Below are 20,905 nucleotides of genomic sequence, written 5' to 3'. Positions count from 1 at the left end.
TTCTGAACTCTAACAGACTCAAGCCTCAACATCTTCTATCGCCTAACAATGGCTTCTGCACTCTAACAGACTCAAGCCACAACATCTTCTAACACTGGCTTCTGAACTCTAACAGACTCAAGCTTCAACGTCTTCTATCTCCTAACACTGGCTTCTGCACTCTAACAGACTCAAGCCTCAACATCTATCTCCTAACACTGGCTTCTGCACTCTAATAGACTCAAGCCTCAACGCCTTCTAACACTGGCTTCTGCACTCTAACAGACTCAAGCCTCAACGCCTTCTAACACTGGCTTCTGCACTTAACATACTCGAGCCTCAATGTCTTCTCTAACTCCTAACACTAGCTTCTGAACTCAACATTTTCTAACTACTAACATGACTTCTGCACTCTAAAAGACTCAAGCTTCAACGTTTTCAATCTCCTTACACTGGCCTCTGCACTCTAACAGACTCAAGACTCAACATCTTCTAATTACTAACATGACTTCTGCACTCCAACATACTCAACATATTCTCTAACTCCTAACACTTGCTTCAGCTCTCTACTAGACTCAAGCCTCATCTGCCTCTGCACACTCCAACCGACTCAAGTCTCACAGTTTTCTAATAATGCCTTCTGCAATGTAACAGCCTCACCGTCTTCTGTCTCCTAATACTGGCCTCTGCACTCTAACAGACTCAAGCCTCACCTCTTCTGTCTCCTGATACTGGCCTCTGCACTCTAACCGACTCAAGCCTCACCATCTTCTGTCTCCTAATACTGGCTTCTGCACTCTAACCGATTCGAGCCTCACCGTCTTCTGTCTCCTAATACTGGCTTCTGCACTCTAACCGACTCAAGCCTCACCATCTTCTGTCTCCTAATACTGGCTTCTGCACTCTAACCGATTCAAGCCTCACCGTCTTCTGTCTCCTAATACTGGCTTCTGCACTCTAACCGACTCAAGCCTCACCATCTTCTGTCTCCTAATACTGGCTTCTGCACTCTAACCGATTCAAGCCTCACCGTCTTCTGTCTCCTAATACTGGCTTCTGCACTCTAACCGACTCAAGCCTCACCATCTTCTGTCTCCTAATACTGGCTTCTGCACTCTAACCGATTCAAGCCTCACCGTCTTCTGTCTCCTAATACTGGCTTCTGCACTCTAACCGACTCAAGCCTCACCTCTTCTGTCTCCTAATACTGGCTTCTGCACTCTAACCGATTCAAGCCTCACCATCTTCTGTCTCCTAATACTGGCTTCTGCACTCTAACCGATTCAAGCCTCACCGTTAGAAGACGTTGAGGCTTAAATCTGTTGGTGAGCAGAAGCCAGTGTTAGGAGTTAGAAGGCATTGAGGCATGAGTCCGTCAGAGTGCAGAAGCCAGTGTTAGGAGTCAGAAGATGTTGAAGCATGAGTCTGTTAGAGGGCAGAGGACAGTTAGAAGGAGTTAGGAGTTAGAAAAAAAGAGTTGAGGCGCAAGTTTCTTTGGAAGTAGATTGTTATTAAAGAGGGTTGTACAAAGCAATATAGTTTTTGAAAAGACAACTCCCAGGACTCTACTCATCTCAAGCTGTGTAGATCCAGCCTCTCTACTCATACATTACATGCCTGCAGCGTTTGTTATCATGGCAGATGCCATGGTGGGTGGGGTGGGGGCAAAGTCCCTGGGCGCATTTGGATCCGTGCCTTACGGTTGTGTCATTCGAGGGAAATGGCTTTGTTTGTGTGTTGTGACAGCAAAGGAATTTCCAAGTCGAAAGGTTGCAGCTGACCTTCGGGAATTGTCCCTCAGGATGGGAAAGGAAGGGACTTTTCGAGCCCGGCTTTGAGGATGTGAGAAAACACGACACAATCAGCCTTTCTCAGGGCCTTTCTTCCTTGCCCGGGATGGGGAACGCATTCCTTCAAGTGAGTTTTTAATTGTATTGTTGTATGTTTATCAATGGCTTTCCTAGATTTCAGAGCGGGGCCCGCTCCCTCAATGCATTGCGACAAGGCAGAAAAAATGAACTAGGTAGATATAGGATGGGTGACACTTGGCTTGACAATAGAGCCGAGAGCGTGATGCAGCAGCGAAAAGGGCCAATGCGATCCTAGGCGTCTAGGCATCAATAGGAGTCGGTGGAAGTCATAGTCCTCTTCTGCTTTGGTCACCGGGAATAATATGGTGTCCAGTTCCGATTCAAAAAAGGATATGGACTAGCTGGAACGTGGACATAAACAAACAAAGGATCAAAGGTCTGGAAACTATGACTCCCTATGGGGTTGTGTAGATGGCCATTTGTCAGGAGGGATTGGATGGTGTCTTCCTGCCTGGATGGCCTTTGGAGGTCCCTTCGAACTCTGAGATTCTGTGATTCTATAGACCTACTTCTCAATGCATTTCTCTACGATGCTGGATGGCCATCTGTTGGGAGTGTTTTGATGGTGCCTTCCCGCAATGGGGTTGGACTGGATGCCCTTTGGGGCTCCCTTCTACAGCTCCCTGATTCTATGTGATTCTTTCTCTCAAAGATGCTGTGCACGTTGGTGCTTGCAGTCCTCCTGTCAACCAGTTCGGGCGAAGATGCTACTTTGCTCAAAGAAGAGAGAGGTAGGAAATGGGGAGGAATATATTGATCACGTATCGACTATAAGTGCCGGTTAATTGAGAGTCTCTTTCATAAGGACCTATTCTTTGATAGGGACCATGGATGGCTCGGTATCCCAGCATTACGCCAACCTCGGGGCCCCCCAAGTGATCCTGTTCTGCCCCATCTCGGGAAACACATCCGCAGCGCAATGGTTCCTCAACGGCAAAGCGGTGCCTGAAGCGGCGAGGAAAGATGGAAGCTTGATCCTGCGGAACGTGACTCTGGCACAAAGCGGGGAGTACAGTTGCCGGGACTCAGAGGCCGGACTGCCCCTGAGAAGGATCCACCTGAAGCTGGGTTGTGAGTCCAAAGACAAGGAAATACCTCGGAGCATCTTCACTCTATCATCTCCTGGCTTCTGCACTCTAATAGACTCAAGCCCCAACATCTTCTAACTACTAACATGGCTTCTGCACTCTAACTATTAACATGGTTTCTGCACTCTAACATACTCAAGCCTCAACGTCTTCTAACTCCTAACGTTGGCTTCTGTATTCTAACAGACATGAAGCCTCAACTTCTCTAACTCCTAACACTGGGTTCAGACTCAAGCCTCAAAGTCTTCTAATTACTAACATGACTTCTGCAAACATACTCAAGCCCCAACGTCTTCTCTAACTCCTAGCATTGGCCTCTGCACTCTAACATACTCAAGCCTCAAAGTTTTTGCTTTCTTGTTTATAGATTTGTGTAATCCAATGTCTTTTCTGTCTCTTTTTTCTCAGACCCACCTGAGAAGCCCGATGTCCGATGCTGGTCGGCCAGTTACCCGGCGGCCAGTTGCAATTGGGCTCTGCCAACTGAGACTCACCTGCCCACCGTTTTCTTCTCCACTTACAGGTATTAAGATTGAGTTTGTGCCTCATTTTCTTTCCCATAGTATTGATGGAACCCCCATTTGTGGCAGCGTTGGGGCAGGAAATTGTCGTCGTGAGGGTTGAATTGAGACACACATAGCTCTCTGTCTCAATCATGTCAGGGTGGGTTAATTAAAACCGAAACACCCTGATTTATCGGTGAGTCTGGACTCTCACCAACTCCTCTCCAGCGAAAGCAGCACTGACAAACGACAACACAGTCATAATTCTGCTGATCTCTGTGGTTTATATACATCTATATACAATTACAAAGTCCATCGCTCTTAGGACTCATGCTTTCCCCAGCAAGGGTAAAGCATGTCCTCTCTCTTTGCCAAGCATCTGCGAAGCACTCAAGCAGGTGACTCCCACATTCCATTCCTGATGACGAATGTTCCGTCCAAGCTGTTGAAACTGGAAGGCTTGACCTATTGGCTCTGCAGCCTATCAATCAAGCTGGCTTGTGATTAACCCTTGTGCTGCTGTAAAGCATGCCGGAATACACAGTTGCAAAACACCAACAGCAAAACACTTGATTCAACATTTCACACACTCACCAAAATGCACCAACAGGAATCCCCATTTGTGCCAGCGTCAGGGCAGGACATTGTCATTGTGAGGGTGGAATTGAGACACACACAGCTCTCCATCTCAATCTCCCCTCTGTTGGCAATCTAGCATCTGCTTAGATGCATAAACAAACATAGCTGTCTGCCGGGCCCGGCAGTTCAGAACTTTTATTGCTCTAATTTGTAGCTGTTGCACCTCAGAATAGTTCACCTTGCTATAGATATCCAGTCAGACACAGAAGGAAGTCTTTTGTAAGTTTATTAAGCAAAGCAGTAATATAAATCAAAGCAGGCAGTTGAAAAAGGTTTTCAAAGTTGCAAGGAAAGTCAATAAGAATCCAAATACATCATAAGTCATGAAAGGTCTATAAGTCCATAAAACTCAGCAAAACTAATAATCCATGAGGCAAGGCAATAGTCAATAGTAATAATCCATGAAGCAAGGCAGTAGATCCCAAGAACCAAAGGCCCAAAAATACAAAGATCCAAGAACACTCTTCTTAGGCATGAAACGAGAACATCCACACAGATGAAGCGAGGATTTGCTTTGACAAAGAGCTATCTGCAAAACACACATTTAAAAGCAACCCAGAAAGGCATTCCTTTTCCAGAACTGGCCTCTTTCTTTCCCGCCAGTCTCTCACTTCTTCGGACCTGAGAACCCCTCCAAGATAGACGGTCCTTCCTAGATAAATCAATGCTTATACTATCATTATCTTGCACCTGAGATGGAGCTGAGCTCTCCCGCTCATTAACCAGGACTTGAGAATTCTCTCGCTCATTATTTCCCATGGGAAATCTATAGTTTCTGGGGTCAACAGTTCATTCTGCTCAAACTGCAATTCTCCAGCCATCAACTTCTGACACTGCTGGCTCTTGAATCTGAAATCCAAAATCCCCTTCCTCATCTTGACTCTGGCTAGCCTGTGGCTGCTGGGTTACAACAGTAGCTATATACACAAGTGCAGCCGGAGACACAAACACATATGTCCGGCAAGATTAATGGCGACCGGTGAAGAAACTTATCAGTAAAACTTGTCACTGCCCACATTCCTTTCCATAACAAAAGCTACTAAATGTCAATCTAGCAGTAAATCCTAACTCTATGCGTTTAACCACCTCTACTTTTTTTTTCCGTGTCAGGAGCAACTTGAGTTGCTTCTGGAGTGAGAGAATTGGCCGTCTGCGAAAAAAAACCCACCTCTACTGGAATGTTTACCGAAGCATTGCACACACTTGCTTTAAACAATGAGTGAACAAACACAAACCATGACTCTGACAGAAATTTCATGCTAACCCTGTGCCTCTCTGCATACTAGGCATGGCCTGGAAGGTCAAGAATACGAATGCATCCTGTCCGTCGCCGAGGCCAACCTCTGCTCCATCCCCAACATCCAGATGTTCACCATCGATCCCTATGTGCTCAATGTGACGGCCGCAAACCCTTTGGGGTCGGCGACGCGCCTCTTTCCCATCTTCCTGGAGCAGATCCGTGAGTTCGATTACTTTGGGTTGATTCGGATGAGTTTGAATGGGTTTGATACCACATTAGCTGCCCTGGGAGTTGTAGTTCTTTCAAGTCTTTAGCCAAAGAGAGCTAATCACAAATGTACATCCGTGTAGCTCACTGGGACGATGTCTTTTCCCTGGTTTTGGGACTTTGTAGTACGAAGGGAGATACATTGAATCAGCTTAAGAGGAAGAACTTTTCAGAGATATTTTTTGACCCGATTGGGGGCCAAAATATAAACAAACAAACAATAATATAAAATAATAACAATATATAGTAATACTACAAAAATTATATAAATAATAAAATAATATAAAATAATATAAAATAACTAGTTGTGCCCGGCCATGCATTGTGGTGGTATGGGAAATAAAGTATTGAGGAATTGGTGGTAGTTAGTATATGTTATTTCCTGTATTTTATAGTCAGTGTCGAAGAAGTCTGTCCCCCCGGGCACCATTGTGGCTGAGGTGGTTGCTATGACATGAAGGGGGCGGGCCTACCCTTCTGACTGGCAGCCAGGGGGAGAATGGCTCTTCCTCGTCCTCTGTATCTAGGATCAATGGATTTGCCGGGGATTAATGAGGAATTATGATTGAGTCATTGAGTAAATGTCCAGAAGGGGTTTCTAGACTGCTTCTTGGGGTGTCAATATACATTTTACTCACCAGACCGTGGTGAGTCAGATAGGCTGTATTTTTTTTTTTAAAGGTGTCATGTCCATGTTGATAACCGAGGTGATATTGTCCCTGTTGTTAAGTGGTCCCAGAATCCGGACGGCTGATTTCCCAAAAGATGGCCCTGCTCCAATGTCTTAATGGGAAAAAAACCTAATCTATTGTCCATGCAAGAGGAATCTGACAGTTTCCTGATGTGAGGAATTATCTCCCTCTGGGGTGTGTTGCAACTTGTCCATTTAATTCCAAGGTCAGGTCTCGGTCATTCTTTAAACTGCTGTTGGGGCATGTGTGTACGGCCGGATTAATTTCAGCATGGTTCCTTCTAAACCTGCGGAACTCACGGCTGCAGGTCAAATCAGGCTAAACGCAGGTGGTTGCCTTGGTTCGACCACAGAAGTGTTATCGAGACCGCGATAGAGCAGGGATCTGCCCTGTGAGGGAGATCCGACCGCTCCTCCGATGAGAGAATGAACCTTGGCGAGCCGTCAGGGAAGCAGAAAATAACCCGGAATATACATTTACCTGAGACCGAAAGGAAAAGACTCTGCCAAGTTGAAGGAAAAACTGCCAAGGCGTTTATTAAAGCAATTCAGCTGAAAAGGACATCCGCTGCGATAGATCGACATGCGAGATGTAACATTTTGATGAAAATAAATCCATTTTATACATTTCTAAGTTTGAAGTCTGCTTGAATCTCCCGCCCTGTCCCTCCGCCCATCTGGCTGCTGATAGGTCGAGGGCGCCGCACTAGGCGGGAGCTTGATTTCCCGCCCCGCACCTTGGCCAATGAAGAACAACCTTCGCCTCTACCAGGGCCAATCAGGTTGCGGAAGGCGGGAGTCAGCTAGACAATGGGTTCTGGTGAATGACTCATTTGGAGTTATCTTATGCAAAGTGATAACCCAAGGCTAGCGCTTTCTAAGATAATCTTAAGATTATCGCTGTTTTGAATAGGGTCATTTGGGATGTCCGGGGTCCTTTACGCACGTACACAGTTCATGAACACCTTAAGGTGTGACGGAGATGACAGCAAATATCGACACTATGGGATTATGGTGGCAGGACCAGCAGGAAGTCTTCCTTTGGCTCCCCAGGGGTCCAGGATGGGATTGTGATCAACATTACCAGATGAGATTTTTTCACCCCGGGGACTGCTCCGATCTAGGGGGGTCAATCCCTGGCTATGGGCCATGCAGATGCAGCATAGATTAAATCTTTATGGTGATAGTTTACCTTCTTATATGTGTGAAGCCCAGAATCTAGGGTGAGGGAAGGCAGGAATTTCTGGGGTTAACTAGAGTTCAGGCTATGCCTTTATTAATTAAAACATACTAGGGAATATAGAGAATCATATCTTATCCATTTCCACCCAAAATTACCGAAAAAAGTACTAAATATTAACATTTATAGCTTATTTTCCATTCCTACGCTAATAGCGCAAAGCGGGAGGCTATTTAGGCAAAGAACGCAGTTTGACAATCAGCTGATGATCAGAGAAAAAATGGTCAAAAATGATCTCTGTTGGTTGTATTTTAAAGATTAGGCGATTTTAGTCATAAATATGAATTGGAGTGATTCTTGGTGCAAAATTGAGTGAGTTACGAATGAAAATGCATGCTGGGGGTAGGCAATTCAATATCACGGTTTGTCTAAGGACAAGGAGAGAATTCAGATTCCCTCCGGTTTTAAAGGGAAGGAAAAAAAACCAGGTTTTTTCTATAATATAACATATATAAAAGGGGAATATATAAGTCTGGGGGAATTGATTCCAATATTTCATAAACATATAAGCATATAGTTCATAAGCAGTTCAGGTTGATTTCTGTCCTTGGGAGTCCAACAAGAGTATATGAATGAGGAATCCTGTTCATTCATAAAAATGAATGAACGAACCGAAGAAGTCCGCCTGGGAGTCTTTGCAATTTTGGGGATCGCAGCTGGTCCTTGAAGAAACTACATTTCTCTCCCAGGGAATGGCAGCCCCCTACCAGTAGCCCTGGGAGAAACTTGTGTCCCCGAAAAGGCATCCTGCCAGCCGCGAGAGCCGAGAAGTGGCGCGGGGCTGCAAAGAGCAATTGGAACCGGCTTTTTGACAGTCAGCTGTTTCGAAGTTTTAGAATGGACCAATCCAGGCGCTGTTGGTTGTCCCAGAACCAGGGGTCTTAAAAAGTGTTAAATGTAAAAGATAGGCATGCCTGGAATATTTTTGAGAAAGTTATGGGTCAAATTGTTCCGTCCCCTATGTTACTCAATGGCATGGAGAGCGCGGAAGGCTCCCCGCCAGGGTTGGAACGGCGGCTGGGTTAGTGGATAAAAGGAGAGAGGTTTTCCATGCAGGAGTCAGAGAAAGGGATACAAAGTAACCACTGGAGAGAGTTTCAAGATAAAAGGGGATACTTTTATTGGGGGATTAGTTACAATGTTAGGGTTGGGGGGGGGGAAGTGATAAAAGAAATCAATAATAATTTGTTGTGGTCCGCACACTCTCCCGCTCCGTTGGTGATCCGGATCTGTGGAACTCCCCGCAGCAGGTCAGATGAATTTAAAAGCGGGGGTCTCCGCTATCAGAAGGACCTTGAGTCTACACTGCCATATAATCCAGTTAAAATAAGATAATCTGTATTTTATAGGCAGTGTGGAAGAGGCCTAAGTGAGGCCGAACTCTGCCTGTCCCGTAGGCCGAGTGAGTTGCTAGGAGACCAAGTGGGTGGAGCTTAGCCTTCTAACTGGCAGCAATTGGATAAAAACAATTATTCCTCTCCCTCTAATTAGAACTTTATTTTTCTTTTCATTTTGTTGTATGAACGTAGAGGCATGGATGAGGGGTTGCGCTGCCAGGTTTAGTGTTTCTGGGATGTGTAGTTTTGTTGTTTTGTCCTAGGCCGAAATTTCATTACCCTTTTATATGTATAGGTATATAAATAAATATAACTATATAAAGTAATACTCTATCTAAAGTGAAAATATAAACAGAGGAATTGATCAGCAAGTGAACATACTAGAGAGGATTGGGGAGAATTCACCTTTATTCTGTTGTTTTCCTAGTCAAACCCGACCCTCCGGAAGCAGTGACGGTCTCCCCAATCCGAGGCGAGAAGAAGAAACTCCTTTTGGAATGGAAGCCACCTCTTTCATGGAGATTCCCTGAATATTTCCCGTTGAAATACACAATCCGTTATTGGCGGGAGGGATCTCACGGCCGAAAGTCGGTGAGAAAAAAAACCACCCCCTTGTTAAGTTAATTCAGAGTTGGGCCTTTGAAAGCCATTTTCATGGCCATCTGTCGGGAGGGCTTTCATGATATCTTTCTACATAGCAGGGCATTGGACTGGATGGCTATCTGTCGGGAAGGCTTTCATATCTTCCTATATAGCAAGGCATTGGACTGGATGGCCATCTGTTGAGAGGGCTTCATGATATCATCCTAAGTAGCAGAGCATTGGACTGGATGGTCATCTGTCAGGAGGGCTTCAATGGTGTAAATAATCCGTGGTTCTGATCCCTGTGACCTTTTCAGATCAGGCCGACAGAGCAAACCTCCTTCGTCTTGACCGGGATCCGTTCCGGAGCAACGTACTACGTCCAAGTGGCAGCCAAGGATTTTCTCGACAATGGCGAATACAGCGCTTGGAGTTCCCCAGCCTCTGGAACAGCTTGGAGTGACGGATCATAACTGGAAGGCCATCTGTCTGGAGGGCTTGGATGGTGTCTTCCTGCCTGGAATAATAGCATTGGATGACTTTTGGGAGTCTCTTCTAACTATCTATATATATAAAAGAGTGATGGCATCACGGCGACCCACAAAACAACAAAACTACAGGCCCCCCAACCTCGAAATTTGACAACACAACCCATCATCCACGCCTCTAGGTTGATACAACAAAAAGAAAAGAAAAATAAAGTCCTAATTAGAGAGGAATAGTTGCTTTTATCCAATTGCTGCCAGTTAGAAGGCTAAGCTCCTCCAACTTGGTCTCCTAGCAACCCAATAAAAATAATAAAAAACACTTAAAATTAATACAATAAAATACTATAATAACAGAAAATAACTAAAAATAATACAAGAAAATAATAAAATATAATAAATAAAAAGATAACTTACAATAAAATTAATTTAAAAAATACAAATAACATCAAATTAAAATTACACAACAATTTTTAACCAATACCACCACCACTTTGCCACAGCAACGCATGGCCGGGCACAGCTAGTGATTCTATAATTTTATAGCCTTATATCTCTATGAACCTTCAATGAGGCTGGATGGCCATCTGCCGGGAGGGATCGAATGGTCTACTGGCAGAAAAGTGGCCTTTTAATGGTCTTTGAATGGTCTTATGTTATGTATTTTAACTATATTGTACCTTGAGGAGAGAAGAGGTGGCTAACAAATAAAATATATTGTTGTTGTTGTTATGATGGCAATGATATTAATGACGATGGTGATAATGATGATGGTGATTATCTATATATATAAAATGATAAAGTTGTTTGCGCAGTGACTATAACAACAAAACTAAACATCCCAGAAATACGAAATTTGGCAACACAATGCAAAAGGCTTGCCTCCAGGTTACAACAACACAACCACACCACAAAACCACAATCCAGACCCACAAAACTCACAACAACGCATCATGCGATAACAACACAACTAAACGCCCCAGAAATACAAAACTTGGCAACACAATGCAAAAGCCTTGCCTCCCAGTTGTAACAACACAACCACACCACAAAACCACACAGGACCCACAAAACTCACAACAACGCATCGTGACTATAACAACACAACTAAACGTCCCAGAAATACGAAACTTGGTAACACAACACAAAAGCCTTCCCTCCAGGTTGTAACAACACACCCACACCACAAAACCACAATCCGGACCCATAAAACTCACAACAACGCATCGTGACTATAACAACACAACTAAACGCCGCAGAAATACGAAACTTGGCACACAACTAAACGCCCCAGAAATATAAAACTTGGCAACACAACACAAAAGCCTTGCCTCCCGGTTGTAACAACACAACCACACCACAAAACCACAATCCGGACCCACAAAACTCACAACAATGCATCGTGACTATAACAACACAACTAAACGCCACAGAAATACGAAACTTGGCACACAACTAAACGCCCCAGAAATATAAAACTTGACAACATAACGCAAAAGCCTTGCTTCCCGGTTGTAACAACACAACCACACCACAAAACCACAATCCAGGCCCACAAAACTCACAACAATGCATCGTGACTATAACAACACAACTAAATGGCCCAGAAATACGAAACTTGGCATACAACTAAACGCCCCAGAAATACAAAACTTGACAACACAACACAAAACCCTTTTCTCCCGGTTGTAACAACACAACTACACCACAAAACCACAATCCGGACCCACAAAACTGACAACAACGTATCGTGACTATAATATAACTAAACGCCCCAGAAATACAAAATTTGACAACAGAACGCAAAAGCCTTGCCTCCCGGTTGTAAGAACACAACTACAACACAAAACCACACTGGACTCACAAAACTCACAACAGCGCATCATGACTATAACAACACAACTAAACGCCCCAGAAATACGAAACTTGGCAACACAACACAAAAGCATTCCCTCCCGATTGTAACAACACAACCACACCACAAAACCACAATCCGGACCCACAAAACTCACAACAACGCATCATGACTATAACAACACAACTAAACGCCCCAGAAATACAAAACTTGGCAAAACAATGCAAAAGCCTTGCCTCCCAGTTGTAACAACACAACCACACCACAAAACCACACTGGACCCACAAAACTCACAACAGCGCATCATGACTATAACAACACAACTAAACGCCCCAGAAATACGAAACTTGGCAACACAACACAAAAGCATTCCCTCCCGATTGTAACAACACAACCACACCACAAAACCACAATCCGGACCCACAAAACTCACAACAGTGCATCGTGATTATAATAACACAACTAAACGCTCCAGAAATACAAAACTTGGCAACACAACACAAAAGCCTTGTCTCTCCGTTGTAACAACACAACCGCGCCACAAAACCACAATCTGGACCCACAAAACTCACAACAATGCATTGTGACTATAGCAAATACAAAATTTGACAACACAACTCATCCACCTCCCCAATCCCTACATTCACACTTGTCTTCCAAAAAAACAATTACAATAATAACAATGACAATAACAACAACAATAAGAATCAACACCATCACAGGCAAGAAACAGCCAGGCACTGAGGCTGAGAGGCCAGTCAGTGCTACACTGGGCCTCCAAAAAACAATACAGTAGCATCTAACTTATCCAACCTTCATGACCACTACAACAACAATAATAATAAACACCTACACAGGCAAAACAAAAAAAAGACTATTGTACCACAATAAAAATATAAACCGCACTCAGCAGAATCAAACATTACAACTAACAACAAACCAAAGACAACAGGGATCTCAAGCAATTATCAATCAACACAAAAATTGAAGAAGGTAACAGACTTCAAATACTACTACTAATGTGAGTATAAAGAAGGTGGAGGTCACAGCATAAATACAACCTAATGTAGACTGACCAACACCACCAGACTAAGCCACAGCAATGCGTGGCCGGGCACAGCTAGTCTATATATATAAAAGGATAAAGTTGCGGGCGCAGTGACTATAACAACAAAACTAAACATCCCAGAAATACGAAATTTGGCAACACAATGCAAAAGGCTTGCCTCCAGGTTACAACAACACAACCACACCACAAAACCACAATCCAGACCCACAAAACTCACAACAACGCATCGTGACTATAACAACACAACTAACGCCCCAGAAATACGAAACTTGGCAACACATCGCAAAAGCCTTCCCTCCAGGTTGTAACAACACAACCACACCACAAAACCACAATCCGGATCCATAAAACTCACAACAATGCATTGTGACTATAACAACATAACTAAACGTCCCAGAAATACAAAACTTGGCACACAACTAAACGCCCCAGAAATATAAAACTTGACAACACAATCCAAAAACCTTGCCTCCCGGTTGTAACAACACAACCACACCACAAAACCACAATCCGGACCCACAAAACTCACAACAACGCATCGTGACTATAACACAACAAAACGCCCCAGAAATACAAAATTTGACAACACAATGCAAAAGCCTTGCCTCCCAGTTGTCAGAACACAACCACAACACAAAACCACAATCCGGACCCACAAAACTCACAACAATGCATCATGACTATAACAACACAACTAAACGCCCCAGAAATACAAAACTTGGCAAAACAATGCAAAAGCCTTGCCTCCCAGTTGTAACAACACAACCACACCACAAAACCACACCGGACCCACAAAACTCACAACAACGCATCATGACTATAACAACACAACTAAACGCCCCAGAAATACGAAACTTGGCAACACAACACAAAAGCCTTCCCTCCAGGTTGTAACAACACACCCACACCACAAAACCACAATCCGGACCCATAAAACTCACAACAACGCATCGTGACTATAACAACACAACTAAACGCCGCAGAAATACGAAACTTGGCACACAACTAAACGCCCCAGAAATATAAAACTTGGCAACACAACACAAAAGCCTTGCCTCCCGGTTGTAACAACACAACCACACCACAAAACCACAATCCGGACCCACAAAACTCACAACAATGCATCGTGACTATAACAACACAACTAAACGCCACAGAAATACGAAACTTGGCACACAACTAAACGCCCCAGAAATATAAAACTTGACAACATAACGCAAAAGCCTTGCTTCCCGGTTGTAACAACACAACCACACCACAAAACCACAATCCAGGCCCACAAAACTCACAACAATGCATCGTGACTATAACAACACAACTAAACGGCCCAGAAATACGAAACTTGGCATACAACTAAACGCCCCAGAAATACAAAACTTGACAACACAACACAAAACCCTTTTCTCCCGGTTGTAACAACACAACTACACCACAAAACCACAATCCGGACCCACAAAACTGACAACAACGTATCGTGACTATAATATAACTAAACGCCCCAGAAATACAAAATTTGACAACATAACACAAAAGCCTTGCCTCCCGGTTGTAAGAACACAACCACAACACAAAACCACACTGGACTCACAAAACTCACAACAGCGCATCATGACTATAACAACACAACTAAACGCCCCAGAAATACGAAACTTGGCAACACAACACAAAAGCATTCCCTCCCGATTGTAACAACACAACCACACCACAAAACCACAATCCGGACCCACAAAACTCACAACAACGCATCATGACTATAACAACACAACTAAACGCCCCAGAAATACAAAACTTGGCAAAACAATGCAAAAGCCTTGCCTCCCAGTTGTAACAACACAACCACACCACAAAACCACACTGGACCCACAAAACTCACAACAGCGCATCATGACTATAACAACACAACTAAACGCCCCAGAAATACGAAACTTGGCAACACAACACAAAAGCATTCCCTCCCGATTGTAACAACACAACTGTCAGAACCCTGCTACTAGAGCCTGTATGTGGCTCTGAGTTTCAGGGTCACTGACATTGATAAGACACCTGCGTCTCAGGACTCGGAGAAGAAACGGCTGCTGGACTTGGCGGGGAATTTGCGCGGGGTTTTACTGAGCGGGAAGAGACTTTTCAAATGAGGGGGAGGGTATATAAAGGATGGTTGGCCGGAGTCTCCCATTCTTGGCTTTTCGGATGTTTATGTTTCCTGCAGTAAAGTTTCTGGTGATATCACAGAGAGTCTCGTGTGTTCATTCAGGAGCGGCTGTGGTGAGCTGACACTAAGCCAAGAATATAGACACCATCCCGCCGTAGCGGTGAGGTGTAACATGCAAGTGGAGGATGAAGAACTCTTGGGCGCAGGAGGAGGAAGGTCGGGAAGGGCCACTCCCGAGCCGGACGCTGAGTTCCACCAGCTGGCGGCCCTGGCGTCATCCACCGCTTATGCCCAGCCAAATGGGGTAACCCAGAGGCGTGGAGTGGTGCGGGGAGACAGCACCGGAGGAGAGGAAGGTTCACCTTCCCCAGGCCCACAGAGGATGGTGTTTCTGGAGGAGAGGATGTCGGCGATGGAGACCACCCTGGCAGTAATGTCGAGGGCGATGGAGCGCCTGGCGTTTTTGGCGGAGCCAGAGAGAGGAAGGGAACTTCGGGCTGGCTCAATGTGGGACGTGAGCGTGGGAAGCAGCCAGGGCTTTGCAGACCTCCCAGCACCGAAGGGAAGGGAAATGCGAAAGGAGCCCGGCGCCCGGCCCAAGACCCAACCAAGCCTGGTGGAGGAGAGTGACGACGAAGGGGAAAAGCCTCCGAGAATCCCGGCTACGCTCCCAGCTGAGACCCTAGTGCCCCTGGCGAATGCCGGGCGTGGCACAGGGCCAAGAGAAACAGCAGCGGGGCCCACTGGTCCGCAAGGGGGCTTGCGACGGGCGGAGGATTGGGGATTGCCACCACAGGGACCCCTACCGAGACGAGAGGAACTAAGGATCGAGTTTGGGGGAGAGTCCTCTGAACTGGACTTTTTCCTTACCACGGTGAGGGGCTATATGGAGGACAATGCTCACACTTTTAGAACGGAATCCAGCCGGGTCCGGGCCATTGGTGCAGTGTTGAAGAGGGGAGCGGCTAGCTGGTACGTTCAGCTGCACGCGCGGCGCGACCCATGTCTGGGGTCAGTCCGACGCTTTATGGGGGCCCTGGAGACCCGTTTCCGAGATCCATTGGAGCAGATCCGGGCGAGGGAGAAGTTGAAGACCGTCTCCCAGGGGCAGAGGTCGGTATCTGAGTATGCGGAGGAATTCCAATGCCTCGCCGAAAAGGTGCCGGAATGGTCTGCAGTGACAAAGATGGAACTCTTCAAAGAGGGGCTCAGGCGGGAGATCCTCTCCTGGGCGGTGCATCGTGATGAGCCTGACACACTGCGCGGATGGATTCAGCTGGCGGGGCGCGTCGAGACATCGCTGGCCCAGGCGAGGAGGCACCGAGGAGCGCTACAGCAACGGCCGCAGATGAAAGAGGGGAGCCGGAAGGAGGGATCAGCCCCAGCCGGGAGGAGAGCGGAGCCGACAGGGAACGTGAGCGCCAGCAGGAGTGGCTGCTTTGTGTGCGGCCGGTTGGGCCACAGAGCTGCCGAGTGCTGGCAGAGAAAAGGGGAAAGCGGAGGCCAGCCCAAACCAAGAGCCGTGGCAGGAAAACGCGCCGAGGAAGAAACACCGATGAGGCACCATTCGGGGGGGTTGGTAAGTCAGGACAAAGCTATGATAGTGGTCCCCATTCAGCTTGAAAATGGCAGCAAACAAGCAACCTGCAAAGCGTTTGTGGATTGTGGATGTTCCAGGAACATCATTTCCCCTGAATTAGCCGAGGGATTAGGATGCGAAAGGACGAACCTAGAATCCCCAATAGCATTTTCGTAGTTGGACGGATCCACAGCATCAGGATCGTTAGCTAGATACAGTGCCGAAGATGTAAAGTGTAAGATAGGGAGTTGGGAAGGAAAGGTGTCATTTGTGATATCACAAATAGCCAGCTATAATGTTATACTAGGCATGCCGTGGCTGGGGCAGGCCAACCCGCAAATCAACTGGGAGGATAAGAGCATGATTTTCGGGATGAGTTTGGAAGAAGGGAGCCAGGAAGTTGAGAGGGAGCCGGGGAAAAGGGGGGAGGAAGACTCTATCAGAATAGCAGAACTGGCAGATAAATTACCCCCAGAGTATCGGGATTTTGTGGACGTGTTTGACGAGAAGGAAGCAGACAATTTCCCACCGAAGCGGAGAGTTGAAGTGAAAATAGAGCTAGTCCCAGGAGCAGAGCTTCCCAAGGCAAAGATATACCCGATGTCGGCTAGGGAAAAGGAGGAACTGAGAAAGTACATTGATAAAAACCTAGCGAGAGGTTTCATAGAACCTTCGAACTCCCCTTTAGGGGCCCCTGTGTTGTTTAGGAGGAAAAAGGACCAAACGCTGAGGCTCTGCATTGACTACAGGGGCCTGAATGCAATCAGTACTGTAAATAAATACCCTCTACCCTTAGTGAAGGACTTGATCGCCCAGTTATCGGAGGGACAGATATTCACTAAATTGGATTTAATTGAGGCTTACCATAAATTGCAGATCAACCCAGAGGACAGGTGGAAGACGGCCTTCTCCTGCGCCTTCGGATTATTCAATTATTGTGTGCTCCCATTCGGTTTATGCGGGGGAGGGGCCGCGTTCATGCAATTAATCAACGAAGTGTTGCATCCATTATTGTACAAGGGAGTCTTTATTTTTTTAGATGACATATTGATAATGTCTCGGACCAAGGAGCAACACGTAGAACTAGTCAGGGAAGTCCTACAAAAGTTGAGGGAAGCGAAGCTGTATGCGAAGCTTGCCAAGTGCGAGTTCAATAAAGACCAGATAGACTTTCTGGGGTATAGGATTTCCTCCCAGGGAGTGGCGATGGACCCTGCGAAGGTGGAAGACGTGAGGGGGTGGGAAGCCCCCAGAACACGGAAGCAGCTGCAATCCTTCCTGGGGTTCGCAAACTTCTATAGAACATTTATCAAGGACTTTGCGCGCCTCACTTTGCCATTAACGGATTTGTTAAAGACTAAAGGCAGGGGAGAAACAGCCAAAGTGAAGGCCCCAGGGGCCAAACTGACCTGGACAATAGAATGCCAGGAAGCTTTCGAAGCCCTAAAAAAGCGTTTTACCGAGGAGCCTGTCCTACAGCACCCTGATATGTCTAAGGCCTTTGTACTACATTGCGATGCGTCAGACCGGGCATATGGGGCAGTTCTGCTGCAGAAAGACGAGGTGGGGAACCTGAAGCCATGTGGCTATCTGTCGAAAAAATTTAGCGATACAGAAAAAAACTGGCCGATTTGGGAGAGAGAAGCCTTAGCGATTCTGAAAGCACTAGAGTGCTGGAGACACTTCCTGGAAGGAAGTGGAACACCGTTTGAGGTGTGGACTGATCATAGAAATTTACAGTATCTGAGATCCCCTCGTAAACTATCAGCGAAGCAGATTAGATGGGCCCAATATTTCAGCCGTTTTGATTTCAGACTCAAGTTCTTCCAGGGGAAACACAACATACTCGCTGACGCTCTCTCCCGGATGCCTCAGCACGGGGGAGGAATTCAGGAATCTGAGGGGAGCCTTTTCCTAGATAAGCAATGGGGCCTGGCAGTACTGACTCGAGCACAAGCAGCCAAAGAAAACAAACGCACTGCCATTTCCACGGGGGGAGGAGAAATATGGGAGGAAGAGTTGAAGCGGGCATATGGAATGGACAAATGGTTACAAACGAACAAAGAACAGGGAGAACTGTGTGGGGATTTGGTGTTTGTTAATAAGAAATTGTATATTCCTGAATGTTTAAGACAAGAAATGTTAAGGAAATGCCACGATAACAAGGGTGCAGGTCATCTAGGCCCCACCAGGACTATTAAACTGTTGGCCGAACAATGCTGGTGGCCCGGAATGAGGAAAGACGCCAGGGGGTACGTCACGCAGTGTGAATTATGTGCAGAGGGCAAGACACCACCTGGGAAGCCCCAGGGGCTATTGCAGAAGGTGGTGGAGCCCATGAGGCCATGGGAATGCGTGGCAATGGATTTTGTAGGCGAACTACCCCCCAGCAGAGGCCACAGATACATTTGGACAATATTGGATCTATTCTCAAAACAGGCACACTTTGTGGCCCTGCCAAAACTCCCCTCGGCTGAAAAGCTCGCTGATTTGTATGTGAAGCATGTATATCGCCTACATGGGTGTCCCGACAAAATAATTAGCGACCGGGGAGTCCAATTCACTGCAAAATTTTGGGGGAAATTCTTACAGCTGTTAGGAGCGGAAAGGAATCTGAGCTCGGCTTTTCATCCCGCAACCAACGGGGGGGTCGAACGTACCCAACAGACACTGTGCCAATTCTTGAGGATGTACACCAATTATAGACAGGACGATTGGGCGGACCTTCTTCCGTTTGCTGAGATGGCTTTTAACGGGGCCGTACATTCGGCCACAGGTCGTGCCCCATTCGAAATAGTATACGGACAGGAGGTGGCACCTTTCCCCAGGCTACCCGAGTGGAAGGAAGGAGAGGGCCAGACCGACAAGGAATGGCCGGCCAAAATTAAGCAAGGGTGGCAGACCGTGGTGGAGGCATTGAGGGAAACACAAAAGAAGTACAAGCTCTTTGCAGATCGTAGGCGCCGAGAGGGGGACAAATTGGGCGAAGGAGATCTGGTTTGGCTGAGCACAAAAAACCTGAAATTGGGGTTCCCATCTAAGAAATTGGCTCCACGCTATATAGGGCCGTTCAGGGTAGCGAAAAGAATAAACGAAGTGACCTATGAGCTGAAGCTACCCAAGGACCTAGGGAAGGTACACCCGGTATTCCATTGCAGCCTGTTAAAAAAGTATAAAGGAACTCTGGACAGCGGAGAACAATAGTTGTGTTTAATCTTTTCCTTCCAGGACGAAGGGGAGGAGGACGCCATGTCAGAACCCTGCTACTAGAGCCTGTATGTGGCTCTGAGTTTCAGGGTCACTGACATTGATAAGACACCTGCGTCTCAGGACTCGGAGAAGAAACGGCTGCTGGACTTGGCGGGGAATTTGCGCGGGGTTTTACTGAGCGGGAAGAGACTTTTCAAATGAGGGGGAGGGTATATAAAGGATGGTTGGCCGGAGTCTCCCATTCTTGGCTTTTCGGATGTTTATGTTTCCTGCAGTAAAGTTTCTGGTGATATCACAGAGAGTCTCGTGTGTTCATTCAGGAGCGGCTGTGGTGAGCTGACACACAACCACACCACAAAACCACAATCCGGACCCACAAAACTCACAACAGTGCATCGTGACTATAATAACACAACTAAATGCCCCAGAAATACAAAACTTGGCACACAACTAAACGCTCCAGAAATACAAAACTTGGCAACACAACACAAAAGCCTTGCCTCTCAGTTGTAACAACACAACCGCGCCACAAAACCACAATCTGGACCCACAAAACTCACAACAATGCATTGTGACTATAGCAAATACAAAATTTGACAACACAACTCATCCACCTCCCCAATCCCTACATTCACACTTGTCTCCAAAAAAACAATTACAATAATAACAATGACAATAACAACAACAATAAGAATCAACACCATCACAGGCAAGAAACAACCAGGCACTGAGGCTGAGAGGCCAGTCAGTGCTACACTGGGCCTCCAAAAAACAATACAGTAGCATCTAACTTATCCAACCTTCATGACCACTACAACAACAATAATAATAAACACCTACACAGGCAAAACAAAAAAAAGACTATTGTACCACAATAAAAATATAAACCGCACTCAGCAGAATCAAACATTACAACTAACAACAAACCAAAGACAACAGGGATCTCAAGCAATTATCAATCAACACAAAAATTGAAGAAGGTAACAGACTTCAAATACTACTACTAATGTGAGTATAAAGAAGGTGGAGGTCACAGCATAAATACAACCTAATGTAGACTGACCAACACCACCAGACTAAGCCACAGCAATGCGTGGCCGGGCACAGCTAGTCTATAT

At 46.0% G+C, this 20,905-nt stretch overlaps 1 protein-coding gene across 1 annotated transcript; it reads left to right on the top strand.

Annotated features, from left to right (window-relative positions):
• Window positions 1-1,283: 1,283 nt before the first annotated feature.
• LOC134294103 (interleukin-27 subunit beta-like) lies at window positions 1,284-10,654 on the top strand. Its single transcript, XM_062964023.1, has 6 exons — window positions 1,284-2,581; window positions 2,673-2,921; window positions 3,347-3,461; window positions 5,367-5,539; window positions 9,283-9,446; window positions 9,755-10,654. Exons 1-6 carry the CDS (start codon window positions 2,503-2,505, stop codon window positions 9,908-9,910), a joined length of 936 nt encoding a protein of 311 aa, XP_062820093.1. The 5' UTR covers window positions 1,284-2,502; the 3' UTR covers window positions 9,911-10,654.
• Window positions 10,655-20,905: the final 10,251 nt, after the last annotated feature.

This window comes from Anolis carolinensis, chromosome 1 (genome assembly GCF_035594765.1).
Source record: "Anolis carolinensis isolate JA03-04 chromosome 1, rAnoCar3.1.pri, whole genome shotgun sequence".
In the NCBI taxonomy this organism is placed as follows: domain Eukaryota; kingdom Metazoa; phylum Chordata; class Lepidosauria; order Squamata; family Dactyloidae; genus Anolis; species Anolis carolinensis.
The sequence above is the reverse complement of the archived record's forward strand: the minus strand, read 5'-3'. Positions and strand labels throughout refer to the sequence as shown.